General features: G+C 37.8%; 1 protein-coding gene across 2 annotated transcripts in view; it reads left to right on the plus strand.

Moving 5' to 3' along the window:
* Positions 1-25,859, plus strand: part of Pbx3 (PBX homeobox 3) — a 188,248-nt gene that overhangs the window by 122,689 nt on the left and 39,700 nt on the right. For both annotated transcript variants that reach the window (XM_026778707.1, XM_026778708.1), the window contains exon 3: positions 19,332-19,573. In XM_026778707.1, the coding sequence (XP_026634508.1) occupies positions 19,332-19,573 (242 nt within the window). The remainder of the gene's footprint in view (positions 1-19,331; positions 19,574-25,859) is intronic.

Consider the following 25,859-nt stretch of genomic DNA (forward strand, 5'->3'; position numbering starts at 1 on the left):
AATTTTTTTAAAGAAAAGTCATTGCACATTACTGAAAAGCTGCCATATTTAAAATATTACTCAGCAGTCCCATTATACTGCCTACTGGGCATCCTTTCAATGGGAATTATCAGCTCAAAGGTCAATACCTCTATATAAAGTATATTTATTACCTTTTCTAAAAAGTGCTCATTTTATGTCAAGCTTCTTGTGATAGCATGGTAGAAGTATAATTGGCACAAATTTTACATTTTTAAAATTTAAAAACAAAAGAGTTGATATTATATCTGTAAATCTAAGATGTGCTTAGCTGTTACCGTTAGACCGTCTCGGCTGTGTATAAGTAATCATTTATTGTTTAAATACAGAAGAGGCTGTAACAAAATGCTGTCAAGAGCCATCACACTCATTAACCTGCAAGCTAATTAGCCTCCTCCTGCCTGATTGCTGACAAGTTCTTCAATCTGAACCCATTGCTGTTGTGTCAGCAGAGAAGCCCAGAGTGAGGCAGAGGAGGACTCCATTAGGTGTTGTGAGCAAAATCTCTGAATTAAAGCTTTGTTTTTTTCACTCTTAACAAATGTTAGAGCATTCATATCTTCAGATATAATTAAATTGGCAACTCTTAATTACTGTAATTAGTGTATTAACTGTTTCCTGTTAGTCTATAATTGATTTCAAGAATTTGCATGTAATTTAATGTGATTTAAAATTTTTAATAATTAAAAAATTTCAATAGTTAAATGTATATTTAGATACTATTGGAGTTTTTGAAATAATATGCATAACAAAATTACTTAAATGCAGAACCTTGTCAAATCAAATACATATGGGCTTTGTGGTCACTTTTTTCCTCCTGTGCAAACATGACATTCACTCCCCATTAGAATTTTTTTTTTCGTTTAGGCTAACATTTCTTAACTAGATTGCAAATTAGCATTGGAATGATAGAACATTTTGCAAATGCATCTTAAAATATGAATTCATTAATTTGTGGAAGACTAATTCATTTAGAATAGCATCTTGAGGGCAAAAAACATTCATAAGATAGTTTGTTTGTTACACCATCCAATCAAACTGAAGACCTTTATTGAGAGTACCAGAAAAGCAGAGTATTTTGTTTTAACACAGTGTGAACTGATGCAGCCTTTTTTTGTGTGTTTCAGAATTATCACTATTATATCTTCCTGGGGAAATGTTACTTATGCTTTTGGTTTAAAATATTTGAATATCTTCAGCAAATTAGTGAAGGCCTTAACTAAATGACACAGTTACCAGCGAAATGTATTTGCATGTCTTAGAAACCACATAGTGAAATTTATTATGCTTGTAGTTTATGCGGGGAAGAACTACTGTGGTGGGTTGTCTGCTTTGAGAGTACTGGACTGCAGTGTGGAGCAGCATCAGAGGCTATGGTGCATGTGTATTGGACAGGGCCAGAATTACCATTTGCAGAACTTAGCAAAGATCTACATGAATATGAACTACATGAATATGTTTAGCACTGGCAATATTAAACAAATAAGAACTAAAGATATAGCATTCTGGCCTGGAGTGATGGCCCAATGTTTAAGGACCTGAGTTCAGTTTTCAGCACTTACACTGAATGGTTCACAATTTACACCTCCAGCTCCAGGGGATTAGCATCTTTTTCTGTCCTCTCAGATAACTGCACACACGTGACACACATTAATACAGTCAAACAATACACACATATAATAAAAATAAAAGAATGGTAGCTTTAAATAAAGGAGCATTCTAAATGAAACAGCTGTACATAATTCATTTAGTCATCCTTAAAATAATTAAGATGTTACGTAACATTTTGACTGTCATTCACGTCCATTTGTTTTTGTTTGTAAGAATACTCAACACACTAGAAAATACACAACCTCACAGATCCAGGCCTTAAACACAGGGCCTATATGTAAGAACTCCTGACCTGCTATAAATAAGTCAGCTATACGTAAGTGAGGGAACAGACAGGGATAGGTTCCTGTTAAGACTTTCCTGTCGTGGCACAGCGGTCCTTCAGCCAGAAAAGGCAGAAAAGGCTCTTAGGGAGGTGTCTCTACATCTTAGGGTTTATTCTCTCTCTCAGTTGGGAATATCTGTTCTCATCAATAAGGATGTGGTCTCACCACCATCCCATACCCTTCTTCAGAATGGCCCCATTCTGAGAGGGCAGCAAACTTTCCTTGAACATTTCCATAGTCTCCTTTGGCATAAAATTCGACTTGAGCTTCAGGGAACTTGGTGTTATGGTTTAAATTAGTTTTAGAAAGTAAATTAAACAAGTTTAAGGGCCTTTTGAATTTTTTTTAAAACACACTTCAGAATCACTGGGACACTTACAGCTCATGGTTCATAGAATATCCAAAGAGTCCAAAACATATTCTGAGCTTGATGAGGAGCCTGTAGAACATCTGGTGCAGCCTTTTGTTTTCTGGTAGAGAAGTTCTTCAGGAGAGGCTGACCTTGTTCAAGGCTATGTGACAGAAGTACTATGTGTGGTCAGCAGATAGGGGCTGGGTTGTAGGCCCTGCCTGCCAGTCTTCTAAGTAGCATAGATCTAAGCTGTAGTGGTTGATTCTATGGTTATCAGTCTTATGTTATATTGAATGTTGTTACAAGTATATAATTTTTAATGAATACAAATTTATCATTTAAGATAGATGACCAGATGTATATATCACATTCGAAAGATGTGTAATAAAATAAGAAATGAATTTGTAGTAGAATAGGACCAAACATTCCAAAACAACTCAAGAAAACCCAATTGGACATCAAGAGGTTTCCTTCGTAGCCCCCCCCCCCCATTTATGAAATAAAAGAAACATCTGTGGTGTTGAAGTTCTTCTAAAGAAACCAAATTTATTTCCCAACACATGGCATTCCTTTATGCCAGGAACCCAATTTTCCCCCTTACTGTGTGCTTCATGTTTTTTGGATGACAGGGAAGAGATGATTGTCAGGGAGTAGGGACATGAAGATAGATGGGTAAGACACAAATCTCACAGCTTCAAAATGTGCTCGATATCGCCGTTAGTGTCTGCAGCATCTGCCTTAGTTGCTAGAACATAATACTAGCCCCCTGTTCTGCACTTCCTACAGTGAAAGAATCTGAACAGCCACACTTCATTTTGCAAAAGACTGGAAAGGAAAGTTACCTTGTCCAAACACTTCATATGAAGATGCTTGAAGCTTGACAAGTGTAATATTTCTGTACTGAATGTATCTCTGCGTGTATTTATCTAGAAGTAACTGATGTAGGAGCAGTAACATCTATAAAAAGTAGAGGTGTTGGTTTGGTAACTGTGTATTGAACTATTAAAGAGTAGAAGTCCCTTTTTTGATACTGGCTTTCATTTATATATTAGAATATTGCTGAATGTTTATAGAAATGGGAGATAATCAAGTGAATTTTAGATTGGGCTTTAGCGTAATGTGTTATTCATACCATTGTATAATCAGTTAAGTGCATCTCTGACAATAAACTTAAAATTCAACTTTAGTAGTACTACCACCCTAAAATGGGTGAGTCAGATAGTGAACTGACATGATTTATTTTGACCCTATATTTTAGATAATTTTTAATAATGGAGGGATGAGATGTTTGGTGTACTCTCTTCATTCTCCCTCCCGTCCCCCTCCCTTTTTAACATTTCACTATTTTTGCTGCATGACCTGGTTTTGCATTTTTCTGATTCTCTGTTCATCTAATTAGTATGTTCTAGAAAGACCTGGACCACTTATTGTGCAGAGATGTAGCCTGTGGGTATTTAATAAGGAGCTTTCAGTGCTACATTTGCATCTTTTGCTTGGGGTCTGAATAGCGAATCACCTTTCAGATCATTAGGAGCACTGCTGTATTGTTAAAATTGGGCCGCAGTATTCTAATGACAGTTTAGAACTTCAGGCTTCCTATATAACCCAGGTGACCCCAGTGTAATTGTGTATAGTGCAGATGACCCTAGGATAAACTGCTGACGGTTTAGTTCATCCACAGTGTGGCCTCTGTGGTCAGGTGGCTTTATACCCAAGGAGGCCACACAGAGATGCCTTGGAAGCATATTAGATCATGCTAGTTATGTGCACGCTGGCATTATTTCTATCACAGTACCGACCTTCCCAACAAGACCTGTTACTTCTCAAAAAGAGACACATCTCCCAAACCCTGTGTTAGATATGGAATGTATTTTAGCAGATAACTAGTCATCTTTTTCAATATACCTGGAAACCAAAATGCTTAAAAAGGGACTATTCTGATTTTACATTCATTTCCTAGATGAGAACAAAATAGGGAGATTGTTTTTTCAAGGAGTAAATTATAACTTACTCATTTTCTAACCAGCTAGAAAGGCGTCATTAATATTAGAAGTTTATATAGTTTTGTAGGTCATTTGACACTGTTACAGAACTATATAATTTAAAGCCAGAAGAAAATTGAGCATCCTATTTTTGGAAGTTGGTATTTTCACTAATTTTCTAATCTCCAATTGTAATGATACTTTCCTACCTCACAGTAATCCCAGGGCTCAAAGGTAGCTGAGAACTAAAGCAGCTTAAAGAGAAAGTGGTAGGTTTTGTGGTTTTTAAAAAATTTTTTTCCTTAGAGAACATTAGTAGATTAATTATGGCATTTGACTGTGTATGCTACTTCCTTGACTAGTATAAAAACTTATCAAATACAGGTATCATTGCACAACTTGTTTTAGAAGATAGCATGTGAGTTGAATTAAAGTTTTAGCATTTAGATTTCAAAATTTATTTTTTGAAATAGCTGTTTTTTCAAGGAACTGTTTCCTCAAAGGAGTCTGAACTTAACAAGACTTGGTTATAATTAGTAAGTTTTGCCAACAAGTTACGAGTTTTAATATGATGCAGTTTCATAGAGTAGTTGCTTGCAGAGGTGTATTGAAAGAAAACAGAGAATAGGGCGGTAAATAGACAGTAAACACTCTGTAGCTAGCTGAACCAACTTGCCTATTAGGCTTACTTCCATAAGCTGAGGGAGAATTATTTTTTCTTTTTTAAACATATAATTTATTTTTATTTTTATTTTGTGTTCGTTTGTGTTTTGCCTTCATGTGTATCTGTGTGAAGGGTGTCAGAAACCCTGGAATTGGAGTTACAGACAAGTGTGAGCAGTGGGTGCTGCTGGAAATTGAACCCAGATCCTCTTAACCATGAAGCCCTCTCTCCAGCCAGAGAATGTTATTTTAAAAATAACTAGACAGTAATCTGCTCCCCCTGATAACCTGTCTGCCATGTGTTTATTTTGTTTGTCTCATCCTTTTGTATTTTTTTTTCTTGTCAGTTTCTGCTCAGGAGTTCCACAAATCAACTGTGAAAAGTAGCTACCTGACCTGGCAGGACCCTTGCTTAAGCCCTGAAAACCTGGTGTTATCTTTGTCTTCCTTTTAATTGCCTCTCCTTTTTATTGTTACAGAAACCCAAATCTGTTTCTTAAAGCAGGTGTTTAAATTGTATCGGTCAGAACTAGCTGGTAATAAAACAGAACTTGTAGTTTTAATAAGCAATTATTTCTTATTTCAGAGAGACTAACGGGAGGTAATCCTTTATGCAGAAACTTCTACTGCAAGGACCTGAAAACTGGAAAATGATATTGGACTGAATGCTTAATTGAAACTGTGCCCGGTGTGCATGCATATCTAAGTCGTTGCTTATATCTAAGGCATTATGCATGTCTAAGGCATTATGCGAGGCTTGAGGCTTCCTATGTATGAGAACAGTGGCCAGTGCTATTCTGCAAAGTAGTTTTGCAGGATTTTCTCTTCCAAGAGGAATTTGTACTCACATTATTGTTTCCTCTGGGATCCTAGACAATGACTCTGTGGTCTGATTCATTAATATTGGTTGTCTTCAGCAGAGAGTATCCAGATTTGACCTGCCAAGTATTAAATTTTTAATGTATTACTAGTTCTTTCATAGTGTAAGGCTTGTCTTTGTTCTTTGTATTTTTGGACTGTTCAGCTTGAATTAGATAGAGTTAATTTGTAGCATCACTAACTATGCCTCATTTAAAACACACACAATACACATATAAAATGTTTATTGGTGAGATATTTCAGTGTGAATAGCTAGCTACCTTTTTAATATTTGAAAGCATACATTTCCAAATTTATTTCGAAAAGTGCCAGGGGTGCTGTGTGCTATGTACAATAAGTTAATTATTACGCTATTAACATTGATGATGTTGAATGTGTTTTAGTTAATGTGTTAATGACGTGTTAATTACTGTACACGTTTGTGAAGACCCTTCAGGCTTGTTCTGTGATGCAACGCGTCAACTTGAACCAGACCAAATAATCTGCAAAGCAGACTGTAACTCTTAGAGTAACACTTGTAAACATAAATTATAAATTAAATTATGCTTTTTATTATTCTTTTTCTCCCTGGTAGAATGAATATGTAATCCTTCTGCTATCTGCACCTGTTAGAACCTAATGCTGTCAGACTCTGTTTTCCCCAAGAGGACTAGAAGAGATTTGTTATGTAGTAACTTATGCTTTGTTTACGCTCCAGCATTTAGTGAGTATTTTATATAGTGTCACGTGCTTTGCATTCTAAAAGATCCTCCTCTTCTTCCTTCTCTTCCACCTCATCTTCCTCTTCTTCTTTCTCCTCCTCTTTCTTTGTTCTGTTCCCTTCATTGATTTAAGATGGAAATCACACTCAGTCCAAATGCAGGCAGGTAAAAAGTGGCCACTGTCGCTACTTGATATTAGTCCACATATACTTTTGATTTAATTATGGCCTTTCAAAATCTTTTTTAATCTTACAAGATCAGTCATTTGAAAACAAAAGAAACCAATGGCAATTTCACACTGTAAGCAAAGGCCAGATTTTGCATTCTTTTGAGAACATGGGTAATAGGTTTGTTTTCTGTTTCATAAGTATGCTTTATATTTTGAAATGTGAGCTATTTGGGGCTATGTTATTATAGCATTAAAATCTTAGCTTCCTGCTTCTTCCTTGTCAACATCTTTATAAAATACACCTGGTGATGTTTATCTTCAAGAGATTTACTTGGAGGCTAACATTTTAAAATGCAACATTTTAAAATTGTGTTGTTATAAATGATATTTCTTAGTTTTGTTGCTTCAAACTCATTGATTTTTTTTTAAACAAAAAAATTGTGAGCTCACAAATTTACTAAGGATCTGACAGTGAGAACTTGCTATTTTTACTGCCTTCTTTTCCTTTCCTTCCTTATCCGCATTCCCTTTCCCGTTCCTTTCCTTGTTTCCCTTACCTCCTCCCTAGTTGCCTCAGTTTCATAATGACTGAAGTGGGCACAGTGATAGCATCTGCCTTCAGGATGTTACAATGGCTCAGTGAGTCACTACAGTTTGAGCATGTGAGCTGTGCCTAGCACGTGGGAGGCTCTTAAAAATGCAAGGTCTCATTAGTCTGCCTTTATATTGTGCTAGAAATTATTTGGAAGCATTTATTTATTTTCACTGTTTTAATTCCCGAGGAACTCATAAGAATTTGAGTTTTTGATTTTCAGTTGTCATAGTTTCAGCGCCTTAATTTTAATGACTTTGCCACTCCGGTATTGTCTCTATCCATCCTCCTGGAATTGTCCTAGTCTTTTTCATTCACCTGAACTTGCTTGATTCTATAACAGTGCTCTTACTAGAGATTTGTATTGGTACGGAAGGCTACTCTGATGGGGACTTTGGTCTCTCTGGCAAATATTTGTGTATCTCTTGTTTAACGGTACTGATGTCCTCTTGCAATATCCATGCAAAAGGGATTCTAATAAATCTTCTGTTCAGCATCGCACATTGTTTGTTTTAGCTGCCTTCCACTTCATGCTTCTTTCTTTAAGAGCGAGCCATTACGAAAGGTTAGATTCACAGTTAGCAGGCTTTAGCTCTCCCTTTTGAATCAGTGAGGTTGCCGTTTTATTGCTCTCCGACTTACACTTCAGTGATGAGAGTAAACTAGCATCAGATTAAAGGTCAGCAAATCCCATCAAAGAGAGGAATATTAGGGGCAGAGATAGTTGGAGAGGCAGCACACCACTGGGTATTGACAGGGTGATTCCAGGGTATCAGTCAGCAGAATTATAGCTGCCCAGAGAGTCAGTACAGCTTTAATGAGCCTGTGTGAAGAGGAAGAGGGTGGATTTATGTAGTTCCTCATAATTTTCTGTAGAGACTGTTATTGCAGACATTCTGTAGAGTGTTCTGGTCTTTCATTTAATTCAAAGGTCCTGGAGCTTATCCATCCTCTAAATTCTTTTTTTGTTAGCTCAAATCGAAGTTGACATTTCCATGGTTTACCCCTAAAACATCTAGTTCAAAATCAGGTTTCTTTAGGCAATTTTGAAATCTGTAGATTCTTAATATAAATCTGTAGACATGGGTTTTTCCTCCTCAGAGAAGTAGGTTAGTAATGAAGAATTGTTTCCTAATCAGGAAGCCGGGGTAGCCGCACATTTTCACACTGCCCTTAGAGGACCTAGGAAAGGCGCTGCTTATAACTGCTTTATTTAAAGCCTCTCAGTGTTCATTCTTCTTAAATCAGCTCTTCTAATTATTGTTTATGCGTCTGTTTGTGCACCACAGTCTCACACCCTCCTAGCTGGAAGAGGACAAAGAGATGCCCAGGACAGGGGTTGTTTTTTAATTGTTCTAATGAGAAATACTGTAATTAATTGTCATTATTTTCAAATTTACCTTGATTTTGATATGTTGGATAGAAAACGTGACTTGTTCCTTAAAAGGGAATATTACGTTTATATAATTTCAAGAGAAAGAATATGCTTTAAGAAGTCAAATGTTTATGAAAAACAGACAGAAAACCCAAACCTTTGTTTTCGCTCTGACAGGGATCTACCCAAGGTCTCGTACGCACTCAGCAAGTGCTGTGCCACTGAGCTACATCCCCAGACTAAGAAAGGACTTTGAATGTCTTTGCTGAATAGTGTTGGACAGGGTGACAGATAATTTTTTAACTTAAACTTTTTGTTTGTTTGTTTGGTTAGGTTTTTGTTTTGTTTTGTTTTGTTTTGAGACAGGGTTTCTCTGTAGCTTTGGAGCGTGTCCTGTAACTAGCTCTTGTAAACCAGGTTGGTTTTATTATTTTTTTTATTTTTTTATTTTTTTTGGTTTTTCGAGGCAGGGTTTCTCTGTGGTTTTGGAGCCTGTCCTGGAACTAGCTCTTATAGACCAGGCTGGTCTCGAACTCACAGAGATCCTCCTGCCTCTGCCTCCCAAGTGCTGGGATTAAAGGCGTGCGCCACCACCGCCCGGCTGACCAGGTTGGTTTTAAACTCAGAGATCCGCCTGCCTCTGCTTCCTGAGTGCTGGGATTAAAGGTGTGTGCCACCACCGCCCAGCTTAAACTTTTTTAAATTATTGATACTAGAAAATAGACAGTTAAAAAATTCATTGGAATGTTTTATGACTTTGCCAAGCCAGCCACTTTTTGCAGTTTCTATGTAAGAATATACCATTTTAACTGTATTTCTAAAAAAATGAATTATTTACATTATTCATGGAGATCTGCTTTGAAGAGGACTTTAAGCACTTTGTGTTGTCCTTGCATGCCATGTGGATGGTTCTTCCTTTGGAAACATGCATGGTTTTTAAGGGAAGGGCGCAATGGTGTGTTGGTACCATAAGAAGCCCAAGTATGAGCTTTGACATCCACTGTTGCCTGAGGCTGCAGTTCTTACAACAGCGTGTGAATGTTTAAGCAAGACGCACATAGATGAAGACTGCATAAAAAAACACAAGCCATTTCCAGTCATTATTTAGATGCGGTGTTTATATTAAAAGCCTAGTGTACTTTCAAACAAAATCATGTGGCAACTCTAGTAAAGCTTGTGTTTCCTATAATCATATTTTGCTTCACAAAGCCCTTCCAATAAAACCCAGCCCGTGTCCTTTATAATAGTACAGATAAAACTTTATGTGTGCTCTTGTGTTGGAATGTACAGGGAATGCCAATGACTCTCTTGGCATATTTACTAGCATTCTTTCTGAGAGCTCCCTGTGCATCAAGTAATTTGGCATTCCAGAAATAACAAAGTGGACATTCTTTCCTGAAGGGAGAAAAAGGGAAAGGGTAGGTATTAAAATTCACTTTTGCAGTTTTGACAAAAGGAAGAGAAATGAATATACAGATAAGCATGAGATTAGTTATCTGATAGGGCTGAGGAACTTGTGAGTGACAGATATTAATCACTTAAGGTACATAGATATATTTGAGATTTTAAAATTCAGCTGGAGTCTAGTATTTTCACTTGAGTAAAGTCACGAATGGAAAAAGGACCCTTTCTCCCCATTAGTAGTTTCAGACTAGACATTTTACTTAATACATGGATATGCATGCTTTTTAATACTACCATTCATTTCATCTGTGAAATAGTTGATTAAAGTTTCCAAAATACTAATGAAGAGGATATGTAACCTTGGCCTCATTTTAAGTAATCTTAACAAGAACACTGTGTAGCCATTTCGAACACTTTAATTAGTACATTTGCCAGAAGAGCAGAGGCCTTATTCAGAACAAATCAGCAGCACCATTTACTTCCCCTGCGCTCCTTCACTTGGCTGTTCTCAAGGCTTCGTGCTTTCTTAAAGGTGTGAGCAGAACTCACTCCCAGTGACCCACCATCTATGTCTTGTCACTGACGCGGATCAGAGTGCCACTCGACTCCTAGAGGTGATGGGGGAGTGAAGCTGGCACCATAACATTGAGATAGCTAAAAGCAATAAAACAACCTGCTATCAAAATATGCTGCAGAATAATGGCAACACAGTCTCTGGTGAAGGAATTTAATACAGAAAATGCTAGAATCTTAAAAAGGACAAAGTTGACCATGTAACAAATACTATTAGAAATTAGATAATTCTTAAAACTATAGGTAGAATTATTTTAGATCACTTCCATATTGTGTATATGCATAAGTTGGTGTTTTGGTAATGTTTCATTTTTATGTATTATACCAAACAATTCATTCTCTGACTGAAAGATGCAGTATTTTAATAAAATTATTTTGGCTGTGTGGTTTTAAGTGAGCGTTATTATTTGTTAAAGTGCCAGTTGTGTGCTAGGTGTTCTATTAGGCATTTTATAGATTTTATGTCATTTGAACTTCACAATCATTTCCTCAGTTGGTGGAACCCCTATTCACAGAGAGAAGCAAAAGACTTCCTCTGGTCACAGAGACAGTAAGTGACAGGCAACATTGGAATCTAGGCTACTCTGACTTCAGAGCCACATTTTCCTGTGCTGTGTTATAATTGCAGTGTGAGGTTTATTTTAATATTTAAAATATTCATTTATTTTTCAATGTGTGTGTATGTATGTGTGCTACATGTGTACAGGTGCACTTAGAGGCCAGGAGAGCCTCCAGTCCTCTGGGGCTGCGTTTATAGGCAGCTGTGCGCTGTCTCATGAGGGTCTGTGAACTGAACTGTGAAGGTACTCGGAACAGCCAAGCCACCTCCCCAGCCCATAGTGTGACTTTTAAGTCCAATATCATGATCTATTTCTCTAGATTTTTTTTATTTAAAAAAGAGGAAACTGTATTTCAAGTTTTTGAGTCTTTTTTTTTTTTTTTGGTGTGTGTGTATGGTGTTTTGCTTTCATGTATGTCTGTGTACTATGTGTGAACCTAGTGCCCATGAAGTCTAGAATTGGAATTAAAGATGGTTGTGAGCCACCACATGGGTGGTGGGAATTAAACCCATGTCCTCTGGAAGAGCAGCTAATACTCTTAACTGTGGAACCATCTCTCTAGTTTTGTATTTGGATTTAAAACAAAAACCAAAAACATTCCTATATGACCATGGGTTCTGTGGTAGCTTAACCTCTTCAGAATTTCGTTTTCTCATCTGTGAGGCCAGTGGCATCTACCAGGATAAGGTTATTTAAAAACCAGTGAGAGTGCTTGTGGAAGGCACAGGTGTGGTGTGCATTCAATACTATGGAAATTTATACCTGGAGGAAACTCTTACTTTAACATTAACACTTATAAAGTAGGAAGTGAAAGCTCTCTACATCGGGAACAAAAGGGCAGGAGACATTGTTTTTAGGCAGAAATATTTTGAATTGTAAACTGTGTCTGGAAGATGTGGTCTTGCAAACACAAGAGCATGGAGGAATACAGCTTTGGGTCTGCACAGGATGCCCTCTGTGTTAGAGGGAGCAGCTCCACAGAGTAATGTTATCCTATTCACAGCATGGCAGTGATCTTAACTGACAGGACAGGAAATGAAAGTGCAATGGCAACCTCATTCTGCTGCGAGAAAAGGCAAGGGGACGGAGTGTGGGGCTGTGGAGAGGGAAGCTTGCAGTCTCCTTCTGTGTAAGCCAGTGCTTGTCTGCACAGAGTATAGTATACAAGGACCAATTAATTGCTTTTGAGAGTGATCCAAATGTGGGCCTCTCATTTTCTGGTCAAGGCATTTTGAATATGTGGTTCCTTTCAAAGGCTATCTCTGACACGTTGGGTCATTAGATCACTGGTGACCACGGAGTAGCTAGTCACAAAGACCTATGGTATTAAAGCATGCTGTTATCATAATTCTGCCTTCCCCATAGACACAGTTGGGTTCTGGAGCACTTTGCTTTCTCTTTAAATAATATTGTTTTTCTCCTTTTTAGAATTTGTCATATTTACCAACCCTAAAAATCTCCTCTATAGAGCATTTTCTTTGAACATCTTTTCTTTTAGATAAAAAGAAAGTGGCCCTTTCCCTTCCCTACCACGTGTAATAATTTCCTTTAAAAATAGAACACAGGTAACCCTGAGTGCTAATATGCGTAAGAAACACGGCCCGTTTCCTCCTCATCCTTTTTCACTGTCTCATGCAAGCACAGCATACTTCATATCTTGCCCTGGCCTCTGTTCTCTTCTGTAGCTGACAGTGCTTATATATCAAGCCTCCAACAAGATGCAGCTCCATTTAACAAAAAAGTGCCTTAAAAATGTAACTCTGCTTTCTGCATTTTTATTGCACAGTCCATCTGCTCCTTCATCCTGGGCTGCTCTTCACTTCACAGTGACAAGGCTCACTCCTTTTCCTGTCTCTTGAGGCAAGATCTAATTGGCAAGAGGAAAGTCTTCAAAATTTGCCTTTACTAGCTAACAGTAGTTTCAGGCTTTTTTTCTGTAAACATTTTGTTAAAGTAAGCTTGAAGGTTAAAGAGAAAAATGTAATGAAACTGAAGGATATAAGGAGTCTTTTCCTGCACAATGAGAAAAGGTTTTCAAGTGAGCAAATTACGCTGTGGTTTTGTAGTATGGCTGATACTTTTGATAGTTTCAAATAGCAAAATGCTTATCACTACTTCAGAGTTAGCTCTTGTGTAAAATATTCTACTGTTCCTGATAAAATTAATCTGAGCATGTGATGTGGCGGGGGTTGTTGCTATCGTCAGGGAGAAGAGATTCTCACACGTCCTCTGTGCTACCATTTGCATTGCTGGGAGCTTGCAGAAACACCAGAGTCATAGCCTTGGGAGTTCCATGGCAAAGAAATGCTGGTGCTTCAGGAAATGCCTTTAAATGCTTTCCTTCCCCTCATTTAAAGTGCATCTGTGCAGTTACAGGAAAATAGCAACTGTGTTCTGCCCAGGAGTCTAGTACCTGCACAGACCAAGATACTAATAACGTCATTATGACATCTAGCCATTTTCCATTGAACCACTAATAAAGGTCATTAGTTGCCAGCTTTCGTGAGTGAGATGGCTCTGCAGCCAGTGCTCAGAGGAAGTTACCAGTACTGTGTGCTAGAGACAGGCATTCTGCCAACAGCTTTATAATGAAGGAGAAATGTAATAAAGCAACAGATTGACAGTTTATGTGTTGAAAGTGAAGGAAATGGAGGTGTGGAGAAGCATTATGGGGAATCTTTCTAGTCATATCTTCAATTTAACCATCAGGGGAAATGCTTCAGAATCTTAGATTTATGAATTTCTAGTAAGCAGTTCCCCAGCATGTAAACAAACCTCAGTGGGCTGTTTTAGGAAGGTAGATTTGGGCAGCGAAGTAATCATTTTTATTCCTCTGATTTTCCAAATAGAAATGGACATATATGATAAAAATGTCAGCCACACTCTCCACGTCAGGGCCCTAACAGGATTACATGTCAGTTCTTAATGTCTCGCTCTGTTTTTCTTTGCCATGAATGGCTGCATTATTGCTCACAGGAACTTCACTGTAATATATGGTAAGAGACAAGTAGCTCTTTATGGCCAGTGATTATTCGGTTTGAATGAAACCTGTGATTTATGTCCATTTAACTGAAAAGCCTTGTAAATTCCCAGTGCTGCATTTTCCCTCAATAGAGAATGAGTCAAGCGAAAGTGACAACTGGGTTGGCGTGGGAATGTGCAGTGCATTGCCGTGTTATATTTAATATACCTGACATGAAAAACGTGCACACGCCACACAGCCACCTTAAACAGGAGTGGAAGTGACATTAGCTTGTAATATGACTTCCATATTCAGTGGATTAGACACTAACATGGACTTAAAAGGCAGCTTGTTTGGAGCAGGTGTGGGATGGGCATTGGGGCCAAGGGTTGAGCTAGGCAGCTGGATTCTCTGTGATTCATTCACAATATTTTAAGAATTAACTGGTTTTCTATTGGTATCTGTGAAAGTGTATGTGCTTTGCCTTCCTTGATGAGGCTCATCTCTAGTGAAAGCATTATTTCAGGAAATGCTGATGCTGCTTAGTTCTACTCTCCCCTGGTACCCTTCCTTTTCCTCTCCCCCCACTTTTTACCTCTCTTTTCCTCTCCATTTAAAGGTCAGCCTGCAATGGGCTTGGTGCCTTAGTTCTGGCTCTGGTCTCTCCGCTGTTTCTCTTGAGAACCACAGCCTGTCACCCTCCCCTACAGTCTCCTCTTTAGTCAGTGGTATACAAAGTTTGTCAGTGCCTTTCTCACTTTATTTCCAGATTATATGACGGTTTTCACAAATTACAAAAAAATATTAATAATTTCAAACAGAATCTTACAATAATAGACTGACTATGTCACTGTGTCTGGTTCTTCAATGTCACACTTCACAGCTTCCTTACAGGTTCAGGGGAATTTTTTATTTCTTCCATGTTTGGGGAGAAAAAGAGGTTGGTGTGTTTGTATTCATCTTTATAGCTTGGTTAGATATCTCAAACTGGCTGTCTTGAAATTTTTAAATGGAATTGGTATTGTCTTTAGTCAGGTTCATGACTTCTGACCACAGTCCTGCTTATTACATGACAGACACACAATGAAATCTGTGGAAAATGATAAGGTCAGCTGGAAATGCTAGAATTGTTACTTGTTTAAAGCCTCAAGAATTCAAGCCTTGTTGAAGATAGCTGATCTGGCTTTGTTTACATGATTTGGCTAAAATATTTTCTTCTAAGCTATATCTCTGGCCTGGTAGTGAAAAATAAAGTGTATTAGAACAAAATACAGAGATCTCATAGTCCAAGCTTTGTGAACAATCAGGAATTTTGTTTCATAGTATGCTCATTAGGGAAGAAAACCAAGTTTCCACAATGGTGCTTCGTTCTTGGTGAATGACATACTCTTTACAAAAAGAGGTTTCATTAATTTTCTTCGTCGCCATTATGACACTGTGGGTGGAAATGCTGGCTGGACCTCAATGTGAGTCCCAGCGTGTGAACTACACATTTGCAGTGACTGTGATCTGAAGCCACAATTTGGTCCTGCATGAACAGAGGTTACTCATGGTCTAGTGGCTTTGCTTGGTTAGTGCTCTTAATTTGCACCTCCTCCTCTTAGTGCAAGCCTTGTTGTGCATAGTGTTGTGCTACTAGAGGCTAGCACTGCACAGTCCAGCCAATGCAGATTCCTAATCTGCTTATTTATAATTCAAAAGCTTGCCTATATATTAATGAACTCTTAATGAGCTGTTGAAAATGCCTGAATTACAGTCAGATTATTGAACTGAAACAGCCCCATAATCATACCATTTGAGTGGGCTGTAGGTACTTTTCACATCTGCAGCTTAGTATTGTGAAGGGTGTGTGTGTATTCAGAGAAAGCTTTATAATAATTTTGACCTGTAATTTATTTATTGCCCTCAGATGCAGTTGTCTATGCAGATGCTCTCTCCCATTATCTGTGGGGCAGGTGCACAGCGTGTTGAAAGACAGCTAATTAGGATTTGCTGAAAGATATGCAAAAACTGTGGGCTTATAACAAAGCCAAGTTCATTGTTAAACAATGTTTTACTGTGTTTGTATGATTTGTCTAGATCTTCTGGGTACTGAAATGAATGTCATGGCTATAAGTAGACTGCAAACAGAGTTTTGGATTTTTGTTTTGTTTTTGCCTCTTAAGAAAATAATGCTGTGATAACCAGAAAGCTGTGGTGTAAAACTTTATAAACCTCTTTAGATATACACGTTTTGAATTAAAATCTTTAAATTTTTGTTTCACCAAGTTTTAATGTGAAGTTACTAGGACCCTTTGATGTCATGGGACTGAATCATTCATTCTGGCCTTTGCAAATCTAGTCTCATTAAAATGTTATAGGAAAAAAATGTTTATAGGTTCCCAGAGGAGTGGGGTGTTGTGACTGGAAGCCTTGTGTGCCCTGGGGGGTTGGAAAGACTAGTAATGGTGATGGAGAGGTAGGAAGGATGGGAAGTCAAATAACAATGTAAGCAGAGAAATAAATACAAATATTCAGACCGAAAGTAACTTTAGAAATCAAGTACTATTTTTTTAGGCATCCCATAATCATTACTTTGCTTAATAGAGAAAAATCTATTTACTTTCTAGACTGTAGTTTTGAAAGTGACTTCTTTATTGATCGACAGCCTTCTCAATGCTGCCTAATCACACATGCTCTCCAGCCATTTTTATTCACAGGATATGAGGTTTCTGTTAGGAAACATTTTTTTCTCATAGGATTTGATTCACATAATTTAGAAAGTAAATACAGAAGGATTTCATTAAAACATTTTTCTTGTTCTTGAGGCAAGCACATGTTGATTTACTTATGGATTTATAAAGCAGGCATCATTAGAAAGTATTATAGCTGTTAAAATATGTACTTATAATTTTTCCTGTGCCCACTGCTACTGAGCCTCCTAGTACTAGCACAGGGGTGTACAATATTAAATGCTATTAGAATGCCACAGGTACCTAGGCATTTTCTGCCTTTTGTACTCCTGATGACTTTTTTCTACTGAAGGTCTATTTCCCTGGTTTATTAGTCAGTGAGCTTCTACTACTGTCTGCCACACTTGTTCAGAGAACTCAAAGAAGTGTAATGGTTTTTACTCTGACTGTTGATGTACTGTCAAAGAACCTTACCAACATGCCATGAGGAAAAGATTGGTGTGTTTAAATACAATGGGGAAATTAGAAACCCTACAGAACCTTGAAGGTGTTTTGTTTTGTTTTGTTTTTTTTAAAAAGAATACACATTTGCAGACAGGTATGGTGGCTCACGTCAAGGGGACAAGTGTCCATCATGCCAACGTGGGCTATGTAGTAATTCACCAAAAATTCCTTTCTTTTTAGAAGAAGTACAATTATCTAGAAATAAAGGAGAAATAACCCCCCCCCCAAAAAAAGTGAGCAGAAGTTGACTTACAAAAGGGAAGTGTAAAGAGCCTACCTTGATTTAAAGCGAAACAGAACTAAAAGTACAGGATGAAACCAGCCAGTGAGCTCAGGCACACCAAAGCGTGGGGAGCAGGATATGTAACCAGACGTGGTCCTTCATAATGTCTTAATGCTCGGAACATTTAAGCAAGTCAGAAGAGAGAAGAGATGTTAAGTTGAAAATAGCCACTTGGCCACTATGGAACAGTTCTAGAACACTATGAGGCAATTCTTTCTAGTCTCCAGTAACTAGCAAGTACACCATCAGCAATGACGCATTCCTAGAGATTTGAACTTAAAGAATTATCTAATTTTTGGTTTCTCTAAATGAATTTATTGCCTTTATATGTTATAATTTTCAGATATTTGTCTTTGAATAGGCAACTAATGTAATTTTTAAATTATGGTGACTTAGTTTTATTATTCAGTTGAAATTATTTTTAAACAGAAGTGACAGCTTTAAAATGTTTTGGGGGAGGAAATCAAAATTGTTCATTTGAGCTAAGGCAACCAAGAGCTCTGTCATGCTGTGAGTGTAATTCAGGACGTCTATTGATGACGTCTGTTCGTAAAAGAACTGGTGGTACATGTGGGTTAGCATATGAAATCTCAGAGCTGGTGATCAGTTGAGGACTTGGCAGCTTATAGATGTTACTGTCATGTAAGTTACACCAGACACAGAGTGTGTGCCACTGCGGATAAACAACAGGCACACGTGCAAGAGGCAGAATCCAAATGCAAACATTTGAGATGCCAGCTCCCCCTCCCCATGCCTTGTAACTAGTGCAGGGAACCTGCTTCTGAGCAGATTTACAGAGGTTAATTGGGCTGGGATAGTTTATATTGTGTTACACATTAATGAAAATGCTGATTTTGAGCTGTCATGACTCCAGTGCTTTTTATACCACGATAATTATTTTAAAACTTTGTCTTCTGTGTTACTGAAAACATCTTGGCAGAAAGCCTGTGTGACCTGATTAAACCTATGAATTGTCAGCTGTGATCTATCGTACTCAGAAGAGGTTGCTGACTGGCATCACTTGGAAATCTTGATGTAAAAGCAGAATGAGATTGAAACTACTGTGCCCAGCACTCAATTGCCATGTCAGTGGCACATTTTAAACTCTGTTTGGTGTCCTTGTGCAGTTTGCTGGCATGTGCCTAGCAATGACCTTTTAATATGTATTTAAGTTTAGCTAATTACTTCATATCAAGTGTGTTTTGCTTCTGAGATTGCATGATAGAAAAGCCATTTAGTGCTGTGTATTTCCAAATTTTTTGATACATCTTGTGGATTAAAACTATTTTATGGAATTTTCAGTTCTATTTATCTGACTATATAAAGAGACAGATTAGCCACACTTTGAGTTTGTTTATATCTTGGCATCATTTTCTTCTTAGGTCCTTCTTCCTACTTTATGAATAAATCATTTAAATCTGAAGTTTGGATAATCAATATTCTAAGAAATTGAGCTTGCCTCTTTCTAAGAGTCCAAGTTGGGGTTAAATTCTGAAGGGATGTATAAAGAGTCCTAGGATGCATGTAAATATATTTTAACATCAAGTCTCATAGTCAAGCTTGTTTATCCAATGGGAGCGATGAAGCTCCAGCATGAATTGTAGTGCACTGATATTGTTTGATCATTTTCTCAAATAAACAAAATACTCACACTGTTTGTCCTCTGTCTCTCGCTTCTTCTCTCTGTCTTTCTCTTTCCTTGAAGGTCTCAGCATCAGAGGAGCCCAGGAGGAAGACCCTCCCGACCCCCAGCTAATGAGACTGGACAATATGCTTTTGGCAGAAGGGGTTTCAGGTCCTGAGAAAGGTGGGGGATCGGCAGCAGCAGCTGCAGCCGCAGCAGCCTCTGGAGGTTCTTCAGATAACTCTATTGAACACTCAGATTACAGAGCCAAATTGACCCAGATCAGACAAATCTATCACACAGAACTGGAGAAATATGAACAGGTCAGCAGCCGCCACTCCCAGCCCTGCACAAACCCTCTCTTGCTCTTCTCCTAGACTGTACTAACCAATTCCAAGGGCCATAAGGGGTAGGTGTTAACACAAACTAAAATAAACAAAGATAATATACAAAGCCAAGAGAGTTGTGGGAGCTATGAAATGAAGATGCTGTGAGCTTTGAGGGGCAGAACCAACTCTCATATCCCTTTGTTCCAGTTTTATTCATTCCTCACATTCATGGTACCTAACTGCCACACCTGTAAGCCCTTCCTTCCCACTAACCTCACACTTGTGCCCTGCAGAACTCTGTAGAATTCAACCTAGCTTTGTTCATAAGCTTTAACAGCTGGCAAAAGGAGAAGTATCATTGCATAGTGATACTGTGAGTTCTAGGACCCTCCTAGGACTTAATTCTGTGGACTGTACTAGACTGTGTGGACGGAGCTTCCGGGATCATTTGAAGATGAGACTCCTGGTTAATTATAACTTTGCCAGGACAGGGTAGACCAGGCATTGTGTGCTAAACCCTGATCACAAAAAATAAGGATTAAAAATCTTCTCAACAAACTTACTAGCCATACTTCATTGATCCTTAGGTATCTTTTGAGTTTAAGCTATGCCACTGTCCTATCTGCTAATAACAGAAAGTCACATTGTAATTTAACTCTGGCATGCTATTGATTACCAAGTGACTAGATTTCCAGAAACCCATATTAGTTAAAATGGAAGAGAAATAAGTGATTCCTGGATTCAACATAATATGGTAAAATGCGGGTTATCAATTTTTAATATATTTTAGTTAATAATTTAAGTTTAAAATTCTACTTAAATTAAGGACTTCTCATTTAACATGGATTCTCATTTGAAAGGCCTTTAGAAGATTCACTATAATGTCAACTTTTGAACATACACAAAAATAAAGAGATGAGTTAGGTTGAATCTTATAAAATAGATACTGTATGTTAGCAGTTATTCTTAACGCTCTTACACTTTAGTGGGAACTGTGTATGTGTTTGTGGGGTGGAGGGGTGTTCCTGGTGACTTTCCTTTTCCTTAAAGAAAAATTAAGAGCAGTTTTAGGTTCAGGGCAGTATTATCTCAGAGATGTCTTCCATTCTCCCCATTCCCACATATACGTGGCTTACCTGCCAAAGAGGCCTATTAACCCTCGTGAACCAGCACCTGCACACCAGCACCCCATGTCCACATTCTCCTGGTCTCGTGCAGTCATGTACTCGGAGAGATGCACATGCTTACAGCATCTGAGAAGTTTGCCCTAATGGTCCTTGTTGTACATCTCTCTGCTTCTCCCACCCTCTCCATCTTCCTCTCTCTCCCTCTCTTCCCTTTCCCTGCCTCACTCCTCCCCCACTGACCCCTGGAAACCACTCTTTGGTTTTAGTGCTGAATTTTCACGGTCTCTGAACAGTTTCAGTTGTATATGTTGGCCCTCCACCCCTATCTTTTCTTATTTTCTGAGAAAGATGGTATTAAACAAATGTTGCATCTTTATCCCAGAGGTGAGTGTTTTGAGGAAGAATAAAAAGATACAATGTATGTTAAAATGAAATGCAAATTAATAATATAAAATATTCTATTTTGGGACAAGACTTCCTGGGATTCAAAACTGTTTCCATTTGCAAGGATAAATTTTGGAAAAGAATGTTCAGATAAGAAATTTGGAAAAATTATTGTGTATGTGTACAGAAAAAAATCCAGCTTTCTGATTTGACGTGAATAATTGAGAATAAACAAAATAAGTCATGGTTGAAAGGTTGCCCTGAGCATAAACAGTAGAAAATGATTCTAATTTGTAGTATAATCCTAATTGCATGACTTTATGTTAAATAGGTCTATGCATGTTTACCAGGCAACTGCCACTAGTCACCTTGCCTAGAAATGGCCACATTGTTCTGTTTGCTCCTGACTGTCCTCTGCCACAGTACTCTTCCCTCACAACAAGCTTACTGTTCATCAGATGGGCTCTGTTAGAAATTGGGTGAAGCTGGCATCAGCGGAAGCCTTCTTATCTTAGAAATGCCCTAAAGATTTCCCATGAGACTTCAGTAGTTTCAGTCTTAGCTAATACCAGAATCAGCTCACTAGGGTGTGCGTGTGTGTGTGTGTGTGTTGCCTTAAAAATGCATATTATACACAAGTTCTACATAGATTAATCAATCATATTTTAATTAAATATAAAATTTGGAAATAACTAATTTAAATGTTATAATGGCTTCACAGATTCTTTAATATATGTTTCCTTCCTAGTTTTTAACGTGCTCAGAAGGACATGTATAGACAGTGGAATCTGCAGCACTATGAGCAGATTATGATGAAATGATCATAGATTTAGCTGACTTACTTTACACACTTTTTTCTGTAAGTTCTCAGTTGTTTACAGATGATGGAATGGTATTTAACCTTTTTTTGAGTTGTCTTTGGACAGCTTTAGAGCTGTGCTTCTGCCAGTGTTGTCTTATAGGAAGAGATTTTCCTCTGTTTAGACACAAGAACAAGGGGTTTTGGTTAATTGAATGGTTAAATAGAGCTGTTTGAGGGCAAGGAGTGACATTTCTAAAATAGATAGCATTGTATTTCCATTCTCTAGATGAGGTGTTTGCCCAGTGTCACACACTAGTGTCAGAATCAGGTATCAAATCAGGTCATAACTGTCCTTGTCTGTGAGTTCTATTGCTAAACACATAGAACTGGAAGATAATGCAGGCCATCAGACTCGGGCATCCTCAGATCGGCCCATGTTGGTTTGAATTTGAAATGGAAACAGAATGAGATGAAAACAACTATAAAGACTTTGCAAAAATTATATCTTTGTCTTAAAAGAGATCCTGGCTGTTAAATAACAGCGTTTATCAGGAAGCAGGAAGACTACGTATGTCAAGGCAGAGGCTTTGTTGGGAGATTCTTTGAGTCTCAAAGAAATAAACCGCATCAGGATCTTAAGCGGTATTTACTCTGCTGTGTTTTGCAATGAAGCTGTAATGAAAATGTATCTGAAGCCTGCTCAGATTTAGATTGCCATAAAATTAACAAATATCACCACTGCAGTAAATTTAAGAACCTCGCAAGTTAAAGCACAGCCACACTCACAGTGAGCGGGCTAGTGCTGCAGCAGGAACAAAATCACATCTAAGCTACAAGGCTTAGCTTTCCATATTAGGGATGGATTGTCTTTACACTCCTGTTCTGTTCCCTCTAGAAAATGTTCTTTGATCATACATCTCTATTTCATAGACTCGGAGATTTGATGATTTTGGAGATAATCATCCAAATTCACTTACAAATGTTTTTGAGATATTACATGTTAGATGTGTGTAGTGAGATATTTAAATATTACCACCACCCAACAGGAAAAAATAGCATTCTCCTTTGGTCTTGCTGATCTGACTCCTAGCTGGAATATGATAGTTTCCCAAAGCTTGCGGCAAGTACCTCAATACTTCATCTTGAGTTTATTGCTTTCTTCTGTTTGAGAGACAAACTTCCATCTTCTTGATTAGCTACAAATCTTGGAAAATGCCTTTACTGTATTTTTCAGTGTCCGTATGGCTAGAGGCCCAGCTGTTAGAATAGATGAATTCTGAATGAACTTAAGTCCTGGTGCTAATGAGTCTTGTTTTAAAGAACTGAAGCTCTTGGTTGAGCTGTTCTTTCTTGGTTTTTCTATCTTGCTACCAAAAGGGAATGGACACACTGGTTTTTGCAAATGAGATTTGACCTCAGTGTTTGTCCTCAGTTGAAGAGGAAAAGATATATCATGCTCTGCAGCTCTCCCACTCTGCTTGTAGCAGAAGAAATGCTTGTATACAGGCAATTCATGCTGTAATTTACAGCTGCTGTAATAGAGATGACACATTGAAAGCTATCTACTATAATTATATTGAAATACATTTTTGCTCAAGGCAAAAGTATTGTAAGGTTCCCAACCCCTCTTAAGCATCTGGAAAGCTGCTCTTTGAATTCATCCCAAATCCACTAAAGCACTAGAACTGGACCTGAACTCTGAATGTGCTCAAACCCAGGTATCATTTGGCAATTGCAAAAGACTACCAAGAACTTACTACTGAGGTTTCTGGAGCCTCCTGGGGAATGGAGGGTGGAAGAATTTAAGCCACAGTAGAGACTGTGTTTGTGGTTTTGGAGCATCCCTACATTCTATACTTAAATTTGCTGGCAAAATCACCTTTTCTTGTAAAGGGATTTTATTTTATCAGATTAAAAATGCTGATGTTACCACTGGGGGATGTAGCTTGGCAGAAGAGCCCTTTGGCATGTATGTGATCCTAGGTTCAATCTATGGTAATGGCAAAAAAGGTGCTGATGTATTGCCGTGTCACCTCAAGTGCCTAATTCCGTTTTGCCTTTCATGATAGTTAAGCAGATAAACAAAGGGCAGTAACTGGTGTGGCTTTTGTATTTCAGTCTCCCTAGCAAGGCTCTTTTCACCCATTGCTTCATGGGAAGTGTCTTTAAGGTCTCAGGTGTGCTGAGCAAGTGTTCTCCTTCAGCCCCTTTTAACTCTATATCAAGACAACAAGGTCTTGCTGAGTTGCCAGACTGGCCTTGAATTTGTGAGCCTCTCACTTCAGCCTTCTGATCATCTGGGATTATGGGCATGTGCCAGCATACACAGCCAGGTTTTACACACTGGCTTTCACACCAAAGGTTTTCTTGCTTGGAAGGAATATTTACATATTTCCCCTTTTCTCTAAGTTACTGGTTGGTTGACTGTATATTGATCTCATTCCAGTTGGCTTATCTAATATCTTTAAATGTTAACTTTTATCCTCAAATAAGAATTTGTAGATTTAATAAGCATTCAATGAACATGAAAATCTATAACATTAGAGTAAGATCATATGAGGTTATCAAAGCATCTAGAAACTGAAGAGTTAAATCAGATTTTAGGGCCAACTATTGTTTGTTTGAAATGGGGTCTCACTATATTGCTGAGGATGGGCTCAAATTCCTGGATTCAGTGAATCTTTTGCTTTAGCCTTGAAAGTAACTGGGACTGTAAGCATGTGACATCACATCTGAATGGGCTTCCACCCGTAAGAGACAGTTGTTCTTTCCATCAAATGTATATTTTAGAATGGGGTTATATGAACTGTTGCCAGTAAGCATCGTATTGAGATAGTTGCAAAGACTGATTTGGTTTTTAGAATTGACCACTGAACCATTTAAAAACTTTGTTTCAAATCTGTGCTTGTCCTCTGTCTGATTTCACAGTTTCACATACAATTTTGTGTATTTAAAAGAATAGAAAAGTGTTGAGTCTTAAATTTCAACTGAAAAAAAACACCATTACAATTTTTTTAAAAAAACATTGAAAACTTTAGTTTTGCATATAGATATCTCAAATATATTTGAATATCAAGAAGACAGTTTTACCAGTCAAAAATATCATCAGAGCATTATCTAAAATCTAAATATTTTAAACCCTGGATTATCAGATGGTTTCTGTTTTCTAAAAAGAAAGAAATGGCGAGGAAAGGGGCTTATAATAAGAATTAGTTAAAATGTCTTATCAGATGAAGCTTTCCATGACTTAGGTAAATTGTATCAATATTGTGCATGTTTTAAAACACAGACATTCCTCTTTGTTTTTAGTAGCTGAATTGAGAGCAGAAGGGGATTCTGCCAATATTCTCATCAGAAAGTTCAAGAAATCAAAACTCCTTTTCCTAAATATTCGAGTTAACTAAGTAAATTTGCATTTATATTATATCTTTTACTAGAAAGTTTTTAACTGATAATTCCACTAGGAAAAACAGTAAGATGATGAAAATTGTCTCTATTATGTAGAGATGTAGTCTTGGGTGCAGGGAGATATGTGAACGTCCTGCAGTGTGGCCAGCATCCAAACTGCCCTGGAATCATTTGAGCATGTACTCTGTTATATGTTTTTTATGAAAACACGCCTTTTAAAGAGTAGATGCTGAGGCACTGCTGTGCTTTCCTCTGAAACCAGTACAGATGATGATGAGAATGAGGCTGTAATTTACTTTCAATGGTGTAGGGGAAAATATCACTTTGTATAAAGTGTATGCGTCTTTCTTAAGGGTGTACCCAGATTTTAATTATCTAAATGTAAATACTTAACGAATTTTACTTAGAGTAATGAGCTAAAGTGCATACCACATAAATGAGATGTTCTAATTAATCATGTATGAACTACTGGCTTAAAGAAAAGCTCTGAGTTCTGTGAATCTGGGCTAATGCCAAATTGCTCATCAGCATTTTCATTCATAGATGGCTTCGTTTAATA

This window comes from Microtus ochrogaster, chromosome 4 (assembly GCF_000317375.1).
Source record: "Microtus ochrogaster isolate Prairie Vole_2 chromosome 4, MicOch1.0, whole genome shotgun sequence".
In the NCBI taxonomy this organism is placed as follows: domain Eukaryota; kingdom Metazoa; phylum Chordata; class Mammalia; order Rodentia; family Cricetidae; genus Microtus; species Microtus ochrogaster.